Source organism: Chiroxiphia lanceolata, chromosome 11, assembly GCF_009829145.1.
Source record: "Chiroxiphia lanceolata isolate bChiLan1 chromosome 11, bChiLan1.pri, whole genome shotgun sequence".
NCBI lineage: Eukaryota > Metazoa > Chordata > Aves > Passeriformes > Pipridae > Chiroxiphia > Chiroxiphia lanceolata.
Genome location: NC_045647.1, coordinates 4502932 through 4518323, shown reverse-complemented (window position 1 = coordinate 4518323; position 15392 = coordinate 4502932). Strand labels below are relative to the sequence as shown.

General features: G+C 41.5%; 1 protein-coding gene across 33 annotated transcripts in view; it reads right to left on the bottom strand.

Moving 5' to 3' along the window:
* FOXP1 (forkhead box P1) overlaps positions 1 to 15392 on the bottom strand; it is a 382430-nt gene that overhangs the window by 58671 nt on the left and 308367 nt on the right. For all 33 annotated transcript variants that reach the window (XM_032699414.1, XM_032699408.1, XM_032699405.1 and 30 more), the window contains 2 exons: positions 10367 to 10526; positions 4093 to 4297 (listed from right to left, as the gene is read on the bottom strand). In XM_032699414.1, coding sequence (XP_032555305.1) covers positions 4093 to 4297; positions 10367 to 10526 — 365 coding nt within the window. The remainder of the gene's footprint in view (positions 1 to 4092; positions 4298 to 10366; positions 10527 to 15392) is intronic.

Sequence of the window (15392 nt, the reverse complement as noted above, 5' to 3'; positions counted from 1 at the left end):
GAGAAACGGCTTGTTTCTGAAGAAACCCAAATGCTGATAAGATGATGAGAGGTTTGCATGCTGGTTGATGGTCTCACTTTCCCTTATCCTGAGTGAATACAAGTATCTATAACTAAATATTTCCCTTAGGGTACTGATGACTGAGGTATGTTTATTGCATTGACTGAATTTATATATATAATCAGCACAATAAACATTATTAAATTGTCTGAGTAAAATCAAAGCATGAAACACACAGTCAGTGCTGAATTCTAATGATGCTGAATGCCCATGATTGCATGGGGAAAGGATCTTAACAAGCCTTGATTTGAGCTTTGGCATCCGCCTCACAAATCACACGAAATGTTCTCTCTTTAATAGTGCTGAATATTGATAAATGTCTCTGCACGGCACAACAGGGAAGTTGGTCTCTATTGGCAATCTTTACCAAAGTGTGTTTTTTCCTTCTCTACACTCAAGGGTTTACCCTGAATGATTTAATTATAATTTTCCTTGTGTAAGACAAATTAAAGAGGAGAGTAGGAGTGTCATGCCAAAGCAGATTATTTATCTCCTTAACAGATTGCTGTGCACCAAACCCCAGAGCTGCTGCTGCTGCTACTTACAGAAACTGGGCGAAATGTGGGACAAAAGCATAGATGTAATATACATTCAAAGCCCAAATGAATGAAAGCATTAACCCATTATTTATAGCTGGAATTGTTTCATTCCCATGAAAGCCCTGCAGAGCACACAGAAACCAAGAGCAGCACCACAATGCTCCCTGGGCCCTGCCCAGAAGGGAGGATGTCTCCTGCTTTTGAATACATTTTTGCTTTTTGAGCGTCCCAGGTGACTCTGGCCACCCACCCGCTGTTTGCTTTTCAGTCATAAAGGAGAATTTTCATTGTCCCTTGGCTCCAAGCACAGCAGCCCCACAGTCACCAGTGTCACCAGAGCTGCATCCCCCACAGCGTGAGCAGGACTGCAGCCTCTCTGTGCACAACCCTGAGTCTGGGCTCGCGGCACAGCGATGTGTGGGCACGCCAAGCAGCCAATGACTATTTCTCCTGCTATTTTAAACCCCTTGTTTATAACCAAAATGTGTTTTTACCCAAGATACACAGCAGAACCTGCCGCTTGCCCGCTGATTCTAACGCAGGTGCCTCCTGTCTCGCAGGTCTCGAGCAGCCTCCCAGCCTGACCTGTGGGATCAGGAACCCCGTAAAGCACAGCCTGAACTATCCCAGTGACATGTGCCAGAGATGACAGTGATGACAGTAACTCCCACATAAGCAACTTGCCTCCTGCTGCCCAGTCCTTCTCAAAAGCCCAAGAGGAAGGGGTTGAAAACAGCTTTACAGCACACCCTAAAAGTTAATGTTACCTGTATACGATTATTTATTGCTGCTGGGCAGTCGTTATGATATGGCTGTGCTTAACTGTTAGGACACTTACAGTTTTTACTATGTGCTTTTTATTGTTGGTTAAATCTAAATAAATAGCTCTTGGTTGTATCAAACCAGAGCTAACGGCCACTTGCAGAGAAGGTGCAGAAATGAGAGGGCAAGCCACAACCTAAAAACCTGCCCTGGCCTGGCCAAGCTGTGACTTGTGTGATGAGAGGTAGAAGGGCTGATACCTCTCTTGTGAGCCCTTCCCACAGATCCATCTGACCTGAGCCTGGACTAGGGAGCACCTCCCAGCCTCCTTGTATTTGTTCTGCTGAGCCAGCTGGGTACAAGATCATACATGGATTTCACTGTTAAGTCCAGCAAACTCAAGCTCCCATCAGCCTCATAATTTTTTTCTAGTCTTAACCTTGGCAATCAAAAAGTTACCAAAACCCTGCTTTGTGCCTGCACTCTCTCTTTTTTAAGTGCACTAAAATTTCCCCTTCTGTGAGCTTTCAAATATACATCTGATGGTAGAGCACAGCAACTCTTCCCTCTCTGCTCACTCCCCACCCCAAACTCCCTGCCTATAGATAAACACCCTTTCAGAAAGGAAACCAGTGCAGAATATCTCACCAAGGAGTTTCTGTGTCACATGAAATCCAGGCAGGCACCACAGTGCCTGATGAGACTGCAACAAAACCCTTAAGTGCATCAGGAGGCATTCTCCTGACTGTAGTCGCCCGCTCTACTCATGGATAAAGATGTAATTCAATCACTGCAGCAAATGGATGGTGTAAACCCTCCATGTACCAAACACAGGCAGGATAAAGCAAAGCCTGTAGCTCTCTTATTTGTATTCCTAAATATATCTATTTTCGTATTTTGATATTGTAGAGAACTCAACAGATATGCAAGAAAAGAATACAGCAAGCTTAACAATACAGCTATCGATTCAGGCACTGAGGATTTTAAGTCTTCTAAACTAAGACAATCTCAAACAACACCATGGCATGTTTATGCCTTCCTAATTAATCTGGAACTTTACTAATAAAAACATATGTATCACCTTGTCTGCAGATCCCAACTGTCTCCAGACCACAGTTACAGGACTCAGACACACAGATTTCCAGTTCTGCTCAACAGTATATATAGAGAAAACTCTTTCTTTGGAACAGATTCCTGTATTTCCACTCCACTGCAAACTGAACTGAATCTGTTTCCTGGGTTAGACTGCCATTAGCAGATAGCATGTGCCTCTATTCACTGAAAGAACATCCATCTCACTACATGGGGTTTTATTTTATATACTCGGTAAGAAAAACACGGATAAAAAATTTACTGAAAACTCATAAACCCATCTTGTTCAGCTCTACATGCAGCAAAAAGGGAATTTAATTGTTTAATAAACATCAAATTGTTTTTAGTATCCCATGTAAGTCTTCATGAAAACCACATCCTTGGCATTTACATGCATTATAAATGTATTCACTGAGGTTCCCCCACATCCTTTCAATGGGTATATAAATGATGCCTTACACACACAGCAGTTCTTCCAACAGTGGGTGTGCTCTCCCTTAAAATCTATCTATTCCCAACAGCACCATTTTCTTAATATCAGAAAGATGTAAGAGGTATTTATACAGCTTCCCTATCAATCTACTCTCAGACCACCAGAAATACAAACTCTATGGCTTAAAAATTCCATTATCCTCTTTCTAATGAATGAAAGGAGGATGGAAAGACAAAGCCATCAGTTTCCATAAAATCCAGCTTTCACTGGTGTCTGCTATAACATTTCTAGATGGGGAAAGGGACTCTCCTGAATGCAAAGGAGCACTGCCCTCTCCATTGCGCCCACTCCTCGAGACCCTTCCTCTCCTCCTCCTCCTCCTCCTCCTCCTCCAGCAGTGACGCTGAGGCTGCAGCCAACACTGGCACCCACGGCCCCAACGCCTGGGCCTGTCTATCTCACTGTAAGCAAAAGTTACATTGTTAGACACGCCTCAGTGAAATCTGGGGGTGTACAGAAACAAACCTGCAATAAAGCATCCTCTGGAATAAAGCAGAGCCCGCGCTGAGAAGCACATCAACAGACAACCCCTGATTTAAGCCATTTCTTTTAACAATGCAAGCCAAGCAAGTATAAATTAACTCACACTTTTAAAAGCCAAACAACACCAGTTAGCTAATTTTATCAGCACATTAAAAAAAAGAGCCACTTTGTTTTTAGAGAAACCTGGTGAACTCAAGCCTACCCTGTCTCGTGAAAGCAGGTAAATACAGAGTAAAAAAAGAAAAGGCAAACATGTTAGATGAGATGGGGCACCATAATTTGGCAGAAAAATTAATACTATACTGACCAACAGATTTTATTCCTCACCTCCAGCATGCAAACCCAAAGCACATCAAGAGTACCATCACCCCTGATGCAAAATTCAAAAAACTCCCCAGTTTACACTCTTCACACTTCCCCCAATACGCTTATCCAATGCACTTCTAATTAGCTAATTGTACCCACATTGATCCAATTAACAAGCCATAAAGATGTGAACAAAAGGAGCATATTCTGCCCAGCAGAGACTCTATTCAACCACGCCAACACCAGACAGAGCAAGACGTGGAAGGACAAAACCGAGGCCAAGGCTGTTGGCCACCGCTCCAGTTCCGCCATCGCTTGGAGATGCCCAGTGTGGAAACCCCCCCCCCGGGGACCTACCTCTCCCGTTTAGGAGTGTGGACTGATAGCTGTCCATTAGTTGAGGCGTGTGGGTTGATGATTAAGGAGGTCTTGGAGGGCGCGGAGGAGGAGACGCAGGTGGTGGACAGGTCCAGGCTGCTGTGGTTGTTGCTGGCTGCCTCCTCCGCTGTGTGCGAGCTTGTCACTTCCTTCCAGAGCTGCTGCAGTTCTGTTGGAATCATGCCTGAAACAAACAAATTGGATAATTAAATCAATTAACAGCTAATTCGGCCGTCTTCAAACAGTAATTAAATCAAAGAGTCAGTAAACAAAGCCTAGTGTTGGTTTTGCCTGTGTGTGTTTTTGCGCATGTATTTTTTTTTTTTTTTTAATAACTAAATGCTAATACTGAGCACAGCACCGCTCTGCCACGCTCTGGTGTGACACCTGCAACACTCATGTAATGCAAAATCGTGGGAGGGCAGGGGGGGAATCCATACAACAGCACACTCACCCAAAACACCATGTTAATTATTAATATTTTTTTGCAATTCTTAGACCAAAGGGCCCATATCCAGAATCCCTACACAGGCAGAAATTCCCCCAGCGCTCACAGCAAGGTTGACAGCAAAGGTGGCCAAGGGCTACTCTGTGGTCAGCTAAAAAACTCAATTTCTTTCTTTTTCCCCAATTTTCATTTCCTTCTTTTTTTTTAAGGAAAGTGACTACTTTCTAACCTGTTATTAAAAACAAGGAAGGTCTCAGGGAAAAAAATACTCAGCTTTATTATTATGACAACACGAACCACAATATGACTAATTTTGTGCTTAAGTTTTAAATGATGACAAATAGCTTTGTTATTAAATACAGTTTTTATTAATCACTTTTAGACATAAATTATGAATTCATATTGTCTTCCTGAAATGCTTTTCAAATTTTAACAGTCAAATTGATTATACTATGATTATTTCATTAACACACCTATCTTTCTCATTAATTTTGGTTTCTCGAACTGCTCACTTAATTGATGGATGTGTCTACCGAAAAACTGTGTAACTTTCTATACAAGTAACACTATTATTACTGTCATTTCTTAGATCAATGCTAATGAGCCATTCAAAAGTAAAACGAAAACAGAAAATAAGCTTCAAGAAAAAATAATAATAAAAAATTGTATTTTTTCAAATGTCCCAAAGTGGACATCAGGGTTAGGAAACAACATTCAAGAACTAATGCAAGAGAAAACTGCAAACTCCAGTGGGCCAAACGGAAGGGGAACCATGTGCTCAAGCTGAGATCATGCTTTTGGATAAAGCTGATGTTTGTGACATGATCAAACAAGTCAAGTTTCTCTCACAGCAGACTATTTCAGTGCTCCTTCAGAGGAGGCCATGGGAAAAAATTAGCAGTAGAGACACGTCACTCAAATATTCAGGGGAAAAAAAAAATAATAATAGCCAGTGTCTGTGTGTTTTTAAAGAGGTTTCTCATCACTGTGCTTCCAGCTCATCGTTTGGGTGACTGTTCATTGTTTCACCATGTTGTAGCACTGGAGCTATCCTAAGGAAACCTGCCATTTTCTGAGTGTACAGCAGCAGCTCACGCAGGCATGTACCTCACCCAACCTAAGGTACTGAAATAAAAAAAAAAAAAAGGAGGCAGTATGCATTATATTCATTTGAAACACATAATAAAAAATGCCAAGGTCTAAATTTAATTTATTTTTGTCATTTAGAATACAATGGATAGATAATCATCTCAACGTGATCAGCCAAACATCTTTACTTTGCTAAACTGTTAAAGATTTTAATTATGCTAGCTTTGGAGAGCACTGGTCTAATGAGGCGATAGACTCCAGAGAATCTAAGTGGTTAAGAACTGTGAAATGAGTCTGATAGGATTTTTTTATATTCACCGTGGATCGTTTGCATATCAAAGAGGAGTAAATTATTGCACGACAGACCAATAACCTTCCCCGCCTTTCCCAGAGTAGCATTAACAAAAACAGTTGGTCTCCGGTAACGGTTCACTACAAAAAAATGCTAAAATCCTTAAGTATCTGCAATTAATATATATTATGGAAGAGGCTTCAATTTATACATTAAGTGATCAGATATTTTTAGGACACATCCGCTTTTCTAAAGCCACGTCCTTTCATCAGCCCCAAATGCCAATTATATTTTGATGGATTTTGTCCCAAATGAGCATTTAGTTATTAGACATATTCAATTATTACTTGTCCCCTGAAATTAAACCTCCGAGCAAATTAAACAAAGAAAAAGGTCAGTACACAAGCCTGTGTCCTGTTTTGCTGTGTGGGGGCTATTATTTTCAAACACCTTGCGAAGTGACAGTGTGGGATGTATTTTTAGCCAACATGCTTGACAGGACTGTCTGTGCACTAACAATTACCTGTGAGCACGGCTGACCCTTACACACTGTTTACTCAATTGAAACAATAGTGAATAGACTTGTCTGTTGATGATAACATATTGATATGAGACCGTATGAGCCGACACCTATTTTTATTTTCCAGAATAAGCAAATAGGGAAAGAATAACTGGACTTTTTTTTTTTTTTAACCTGGATTTTTGCAGGTTTTTAATTAGACACAGGCTGGCATCCATGCTCTTCTCCTTCCCCCTTCTCCTCTCCTCCTGGTCACTTCTGATCTACTAATCTTATAACTCAAGAAAAAGCCTGCGTTACAGCCATTAAAACAGACGTGATATTTATACCTTGCTGTAGATCCCCTAGAAGTCAAGGTGTTTGCTCTAACTTCCTATCCAAGTGTAACTCACATTAGCACTAATGACAACTACAGCACAGATGGAAAGAAAAATATAATATACTCAATTGTGGGTGAAAAAATGCTGGAGATAATAAGGATTTTAGGGTGGGCTACATTAATTTGAAGAGCTAACTGTGATGTCATACATGTCTGCACTCAACCCCTTGCCAAAAAAATGATTACATCACCTGATTAATAAAATAAAATTAAAAATAGCCTCTCTCCTCCTTCTCCAAATTTAGTTCTTTTAGAATAATTCTAGGGAGAATTCCTGACTAGCCTGTCAAACTGGGCAGCTGAAAGGTGTGCTCATCACTCATCCAGCAAAATGGTTAAATAAAATAATAGAACAAATGGTAAAAGCAAGTCAAATAGATCCACGACCACTCTCAATAAATTATGTAATTTACCATTTAACAGTTTCATTTTAACAGCGAGAGCTAAATTTCAAGTCAGATTTCCAGAACTGTGCTGCAATTACCCGAGATCACTGCTGCCAGGGCTGCAACTTCCTACAGACCAAGAACAGGATTCAGACCTGAAACTGCCAAATCTACAGGAGCAATCAGGCACCCAGATGTCTCAGTCCTATTATTTTCACTCGCTGGTGATCTGAAGTGTGATTTGCAGTTTCATTTTGCAGATACTAAAGATCTCACTCTCGCAGCTGAGTACACTGCTGAAATGGGGTTTATTTTTAAATTGCTGCTATGTACAGATGTAAAATCTAGATTATAGAAGTGTCTAAATACTAAGCAGCAAAGATTACACAAATATAACATTAAAGGATGTGCTATTTTATGCAAGACAATAGGCAAGCATTGAAAACTAAAAAGAAACTAAAATACAGCTTAAACAATCTATTAGTTTTGAAAACATAACGAAAATATCACTTATGAAGTAGCATTCTCTCCCTGGAAACATTTATTACTATTACAGATACTTAAGAATAAATGCAAAATGCTTTTAACCAAATTCACAGCTACAGTTACTAGAGGGATGATTTTATTTCTTTTATACACACATTTACAGTATTTGTCTCGGTCTTGCAAACTGTTCTGAAAACAAAAGGGCAGGAGAGATGTAATTTTTTTTTTTAAATAAGAAGTGTCCATTACCAATTATTTTAAACTATAGCCCTGGCTCTTCATTGCATTTTTCAGGACAACTAGTCTCCTTGATTATGAAAGAAAATGTAGGCACAGGTTTAAAAAATGTATGTTGTGGGGACAGTTGACAGATTACTGCTCACGGAACTCAATTTCCCAACCCCAGGTATCACCGGCTCAAAGACAAACAGAGTTGCTCAACCTCTTTGTGTCCTTGTACCTCCATACCCAGGTGACCATGTTCAAGCAAGCAGAAAGTTGATTTAAACCTCATAATGACATCAGTTTTAAGCCATCATCTCTCTGATAAAAAAGAATAAAATATCGTGCTGTATTGCAACCTGCCTGAAAAGTCTCCAGTCCCTCTTTGCTCCCGGCTCCCGCCGCCCCCAACACTCGCAGCTCATTTCCCTGCCAGAACCAGCCCTTTCTGCTTATGTTTATGTCGTCTCTGGCGTGCAAGTCAGCACCCCTTAGGTTTTAAATACGCTCCTTGGTGAGGACTAATAGTTGCACTACCCTGCTCACCATATCAATCAATGCCACGACGGCTGAATTACCTACTGGTGTCTCCGATGTGTTACCGCACAGATTACACTTCATGCATCACCACATTCATTTCTTTCACATTACACATGAGCATGTCTTGTCACTGCCCAATTGCCCTCCTTTGGACAGCTTAACTGATGGACTATACAATGAACCTCACAGAGCCAACTTAATAGTACAGGAGCTGTGGGAAAAATTAGAAAGGTTGAAGCTTTAGTCCGGTGGGTGTGTGGGAACAGCCTGGGATGTTTCCAACAATAAATCTGGAGCGTAATTAATGCACGTTACAACATTCTGCAAGCATAAATGGCATTTCATCTACGTGCCCTTTTTCCTGGACTCGTTTCATGCCTTCTCCTCATCACACTGCACATCAATGATGACTGACCAGGTACCACCCCAGGCCGGATCCCGCAGCTCGCACTTGAGCACCATCTTCCCAAGCATCACCCTCTGACTCCTGCACAGCACTACTTTAGACCAGGTGTCCCGCTCTGGGATGCTGGAAAGCTAAACTGAGTCTTGCAGAGGGAGGTGTCAGGTCCCCAAAAGCTCAGTCTCTCAAGATGGGAGTTAAGTGCTCAAATACCTCCCTGGGTCTGGAAAAAACAAGTCTAAATAAAGCATGTCAGCCCCACAGCAAAGCAGGCTCCACTCCCTAGTCTGGTCTCTGTTTATCCATGTAAGTTAATATTCACCAGCCACCTCACTCTCCTTTTTGCAGCTATGCACACTGTAAAAAAAGGAGGGTGAAGAACAGAAGCAATTTCATCTCGTCCCCTCCATTTAACTGAACAGAGCTGAATGTAAATTCATTATATGATTTAGAAACTAGGAACAGCCCTAAGGCTGCTTGGAAGATCCCAAATCATTCAGCGTGGGCCGACTCAAGTTTTTAAGGTGAATGTTCAAATTTATTATGGGGCAACGGGAGGCAAAGGCAGGATTATTCAGAAATACCAGTATCATGGTTGATGCCATGGCATGTCTGAGCTACACCAACTCTGAACACTCTGTCTTAACCACAGCAGCCATAGCTCAGGCAAGTCTGTTAAAATGTCCCAAGGCTTACAGACAAACCCAGTTTAAGAAATAAAATTATAAATTTAAGCCAAAAAAAGAAAAAAGAGAATAAAAACCCCAGGTTATAATCACTGTCAAAAGTATTGTGATTTAAGTAATGCTTTCATTGTATCAGTGTCTTAAAAAAAAAAGAAAATAAATTGGGATTTCAGTAAAGCAGTAACTTCTTGAAGAGTGCAGGACTGAATAAAGATGTAGGAGGATCTAATTGTCAATAACACCATTAAAATTAAACGGAGTTAATCCCAATTTGCCTCATGTGGAGGGAGGAATGAAGCTGTGAAGCACAGAGGCAGTAACATGAAGGCCGTGTAAGCAGTTGTGGAGAGCAGTGCCCCTTTCCCTGGCAGCCACAGCCAAGGGCACTGAGATCTCTCCAGCTCGGCAGTTGTGGGTCAGACCCACTCTGAGCCAGCCCCCCATCAGGTTGGAACCAGGAACAGCCCAATAAACACATCTGGAAAAGAGAAACCCTTAGGCATGAAACTAGCACCAGGAATCGATGCAGACTCCTCCTGTGAAGGATTTCAAGCCCAGGTGAGTACAAGTGGTAGCTCTATTGCTATGCTAACTGCCTGTGACCTCCAAACCCCCTGCCAGCCAGAGCAGCACATGACTGCAGCGCTGCCCCTCTCCAAAAATATTTTTATAATGCCCACCCTCTCCGTCAGCATCTTTCCATGCTTATTATTTCATGAGCCTATGAGCTCTCTCTCTCTCACTCTGCCTGACAATTCCATGTGAGTGTGCACAAATGCCACGGCTTTGCCACCTCACCTACCTTGTGCAAGGGGTTGCAAAGGCAGAGTAGGCTGCCCGGGCTGGATCGTCAGCAGCCCCTGACGCTGCAAAGACAGGAGGTGCTGCTGCTGCAACTGCTGCATCTGTAAGAGCTGCTGCTGAAAGGCCAACTGCTGTGTGGCCACTTGCTGCTGCTGGGGCTGGAAAAGACAAAAAAAAATAAAAGTAAAAATGCACGTTTGTCAATACAGAGAAAAGCAGAGGATTTACAGGGCTCCTTGTCTCAAAATACTTCAACTTCTGATCACAGTCACCCGGTATCAAGTCCAAGCCAGCAAGCTGGTTCTTCTTGTCAAAGAACCCAAGATATGCTTAGATGCCAGAGCTAACCACAGGGCTACAGATTCCCATCTCCACCGGTCGCTTTAATCCTACCTAAATCCCTCCTGCCACCCCAATTAAAAATGTTTGCCGTGATTCTTGCTCTATGTGGTTGTGTTTTACCCCAGAAGCAGCTGCGTTTCAGTGGTGGGTAAAGCAAATGCTGCCGGCAGCTCTTAAAAAGTCCTGGGTAATTCTTCGAGGCAAGGAACATGTCTAAGGTGAGAATCACACCCTACGATCACATCACACTTAGATGTAATGAGAAACAACCCTGCACTGTGCTCTGTTTGCTCATTCAAGGGCTGTCTCAACTATTAAAGCAAAACGACTGGCTTAATTTATGGTATTTTATACTTACTCTCTCTTCTTCATCCATCAAGTCCCACAATACTTTCTGTTATGCTGGAATTATTCTGTGCTGTATTTAAGGCTGCTACTTCTGCACTTTGAAATTTTTAATTATTCTCACTAGAAAGAAGATGGAGTTGCTTTACTCCACAGGGATGTGAACCTTGAACCTTCGAGGTGTAAAAGAACATGTTGCTTTTCTCACTACTGTACCCGGAGAAGCTTTTAACTACTCTGTTTATCACTTCTGACATAAATAAATGAGAAAAAATCAGACCTTTGAAGAAGAAAAACTTCATCTAATATTGTTAATTAGCCATGACAAACGATGAAATAACATTGTAAATCTTTCATAGAAACAGTCACTAGATTTTAATTACACACATTCATAATTTAGCAAACAACATCTTACTTGAATGTGAGTGTTTAATATGTACAGTACTCCAGGCTTCGGAGCCCTTAATTTTGTTCAGTTAAGGAAGCCTCTAGGTTTTGCTTCCATGCTCATCTTGTATTTTATTTGCTTTGTTCTTTAAAACCCATGAAAGGCTTTGCATTTTGATAAATATCTTTTTATTTATTGTACAATGACAGGAGGAAAACTTTTGTTGTGTAAAACATCAATACATCATGCCAGTGTTTAGCAGTTCCTTGTGCTAGCCAAAAAAAATTAATGTAGATTTCCTTAGTAATTATCTGAGTGATAGAAAGATAATACAGTGCAGTAGTACAATAAATAGAAGGAAATTATCTAATATCCCTAATCTGCTAGGAATCATATCAAGGTGGAGGTCTTATACACATTATGGCTAACAATTATGGAAAGAAAATTAACTCTTACCAAACTGCATACTTTCACAAACAAAACCCAGCCAGATCCCAAACTTTTTGTCACCCTTCCTTGACATCAAGCCAGAGGATCACTGGTCCCATTCTTTACTAGTGTTACACAAAGTCTCACCAGAGCTGCTGGAGCAGGACTGACAGACACCAGCCGGGAATTTGACCCCCACCTTCTCGTACCACCGCGCCCCATCAACCTTAATACTGCAACAAACTTTATACCCACAACTCTGACAGTCAGTCATTCTAATTATTTTATTTATAAATGTATCCTATTTCCAAGAAAATCGAGGACTTCAAGAACACAGTCAAACAAATAGGTGTTTGGAAATTCTGAAACACGGAGAGTTTTCATTTCTTTGCAATAGCTTGCTCAGACACATCCAGTTGTTGCAACCATGTGTCACGGCAGCAGATGCAAACAGGCCCCAGCAACAGTTATATTAAGAGTTAAACTAATGTTTCCTTCCGTAAGTATTAATTTTGAAATGTATGTACTTAATATAAATATATATACTTAATATATTTACACATATATATAATAAATGGTATTACATAAAAATCTAGCTGCAATAAGCTATGTTTTACCTATTTGCCATCTGAGTGTAAAGTTAGAATGTGGTTTCTTTTTTAAAAAAAAGCCCTTTATATAAATTGACTGATGCCCGTTTGGTTGTCTTCTTAGCTATCCTAAGAAAAACTCTTGAACACTCTCTACTTTGAAAAGCCAGGATATAAAAGTATACAAGGCCCATTGTCCAAGAAAGAATTTAAAAGCAAGACACGTTGCCAAACTGTGCTCCCCACCCAGTTACCAAACACAGGATACAAGGCAGTTTGTTTACTTCTCACAATTGAATGCATACAAAAAAGGTCTCGGTGCAGTCCTGTTGTCAGGTCAGTAGTCAGTGTTAAAATGCTGAAATATCCTGATAAAACTTGCATTTTTGATCCCCTCCCTAAAGCTTCTGTCAAAGGTCTGTTTTCCTTTCTTAGGTTACTCCCTACTGCCTAACATAAACTGTCACACTGCCGGAGGACAAACGGCCCTGTTCGGAAAACAGCTCTCTCTGTCCAGCGCCGCGGCACCAGGCGGGATCCTCCGCAGCCCCCTCGCCATGGGGAGCCCCGATTTGCCAGAAGAGGACAGCCTGGGGGGGGCACAGGGCTGAAATCCCACATGGCACCTCTCCCCCTCGCTGTCAGGCACTGCTCACCCTCTGCTACACCATGCAACCCTGGAGTAAAACCCACCAGGAACCTCACTGGGGTCCGCCTGTTCTGCTCGGGGGCCGGATCCTTTTGACCAACAGGGCTTGGGAGGTTTGTTGTGTTTTTCTTCTTTCACGACAGTACAAAAGGACAATGCACTCACAAAATGACTTGGGGGATGCCATACATGAATACACTTGTTCCATCTGTCAAGGTACACGCTCGGCCCTCGTTAGCATGGCAGCTGCCGGCCTCCACCACGGCACTGCCCGTCAGTTTTCGGTGCAAGAGGGAGGGGAAAAAAATAAAATCGTGAAAGAACACCTTTTCCATGCTAATTTAGCAAGAATAAACTCCTTAAGATGGGTTGAACAAACTTCTGGGGTGAAATGAAGGTTGAAACGGGCCTATACTAAAACCATGAGAAAAAAACCCCTAAACCCCTAGAAAAAGCTTAAGAGACTTGGGTCCTTGTTCTCTTCCCAGCTATCATGTTAAAATGCTCTTCTTGAAACAGGAAGGAGTCCTTTCTTATTGTTGCTTTCGCTAGTGTAATATCAGAAGTGTGACCACAGTAAATCAGTGTGTTAGATATTGAAATGCCATCACATTGTCTAACTTCCCTTCTTGTCTTTTTTAACACAAAGTATTTTTTTTCTTTAAGCTCCGAGCCCTCATCTTTGTGTCTGAGATGCTCTCCTGTCTGACAACAGCAATTTAGAAGAGTTAACTTTTATCGTTCATTCTGCTGTGTAACTTTCCCCTTCAAATTTCTTTATCTGCCCTCTGAGCTCATCTGAACTTTCATGTTCTCCCAGCATGCAGGCTTGCATTCAAAACTATGTCTAATAGACCAAATAAGAGGTTAATAAGAAGTGGCAACAGAAAGAAAAAATACAATCCCTGGTAACTGATAAGAATGACAGTGGCAGCCCTTTATTGTTTGTCTTCAAATATAGAGTTAAAGATCTTTAAAAAACTAAATTTTGACGCCTTTGAAAAGAAAGAAGCACAAAATAACAACAGGGGGTTATTGCCTGCCAGCCACAGGGGAGAAGCTCCATAATTCTTATTCTCCCTTTTGAAGGCTGTTAGAAATCTGATTCAAAAAAGCAACAGCAGAAGGAGAAAGCCTCTTGAGGCTATCGCCATTTCCTGTGATCATGCATAATGCGTTTCAAAAGTGGGTTTTTACCAATTCTGTTGATCAATTGCACCTCCTTCATATTCCCTCTTTTTTCTGCTGTGTTTACATCTGATGTGACTCAATGACAAGCGCTGTCTGAGACTGTGAAACAGACCTGTCATGTTGATTTATGGGCGCATCAAACCACGACTTGTCCAAACTGAAGCTCGCAGTTCATTAATTAGAGAGTTGTGACTTTGAAGTCAGCTTTCAGACTGTGGTTTTTAACATTTGGCTTAATTTATATGCTCTTGAATGTGGATCTCTAAGGAAAAAACTGAAATTCCCTTCTTGTCTTTGAACTTCTTTTGACCGCACAATAATCATTTCTTTGTCCAGAGTGATGCCTGCATCCCAGAGTCATTAACGCGCATTGAACTGCCACTGATGAGTAAGCCCTACTGAATTAGAAAAACAGCCAGCAAAACAAAGCTGAGAGCATTCTGCACAGTGATATCTCACAATTACATGCCTTCCCTCCCTGTGCCATTTCCATTTTAATTACTGTTAGTCCTTTAGATTTACATTTTAGACACTTTTTAATCTGTTCCCTTTTTATTATAGTGGCGCCCGTAAGCGCGCTATGGTTAAGGTTGTGTCAGCGTTTCCATTATAAACCCCCCTGTTTTCAGGGGTTTATAACTCAGCTGGAAAAATTCACTCTGGGTTAAAACTTGGCACAGGTGGCACGATTTGCCGAAATTTCAAGGGGGCTGGGGCGCAGAAATTGGTGTGTGCTTTGAGCAGCCCTCCCTGTCGAGTGACACAAGCGCTGCCGCTATCGCAGGACATCACTCAGCATCTCATGCCAAGAGGCAGCTTTCTAGGATCTACCTAAGCCAGAACAGATGTCAGATTAAGCAGGAAAGTCTCAAACTCCCTGAAAATTAAGAGGTGAGCCCGGTGCCTTAAAATAAATGTAATTGTAGCAGAATTAAATTTAAGCACACAAAAATCAACAAACAAAGTTTAGGATGTGACAGGTATTTTGAAAGGGAAGTGTATTTAAAGGACAGGCAGAAGCTACCCTGGCCTTCTGCCACGGACCATGGTGGCATCAGAATGAGGTCTCCTGCCACCTCTTCTCCATGTC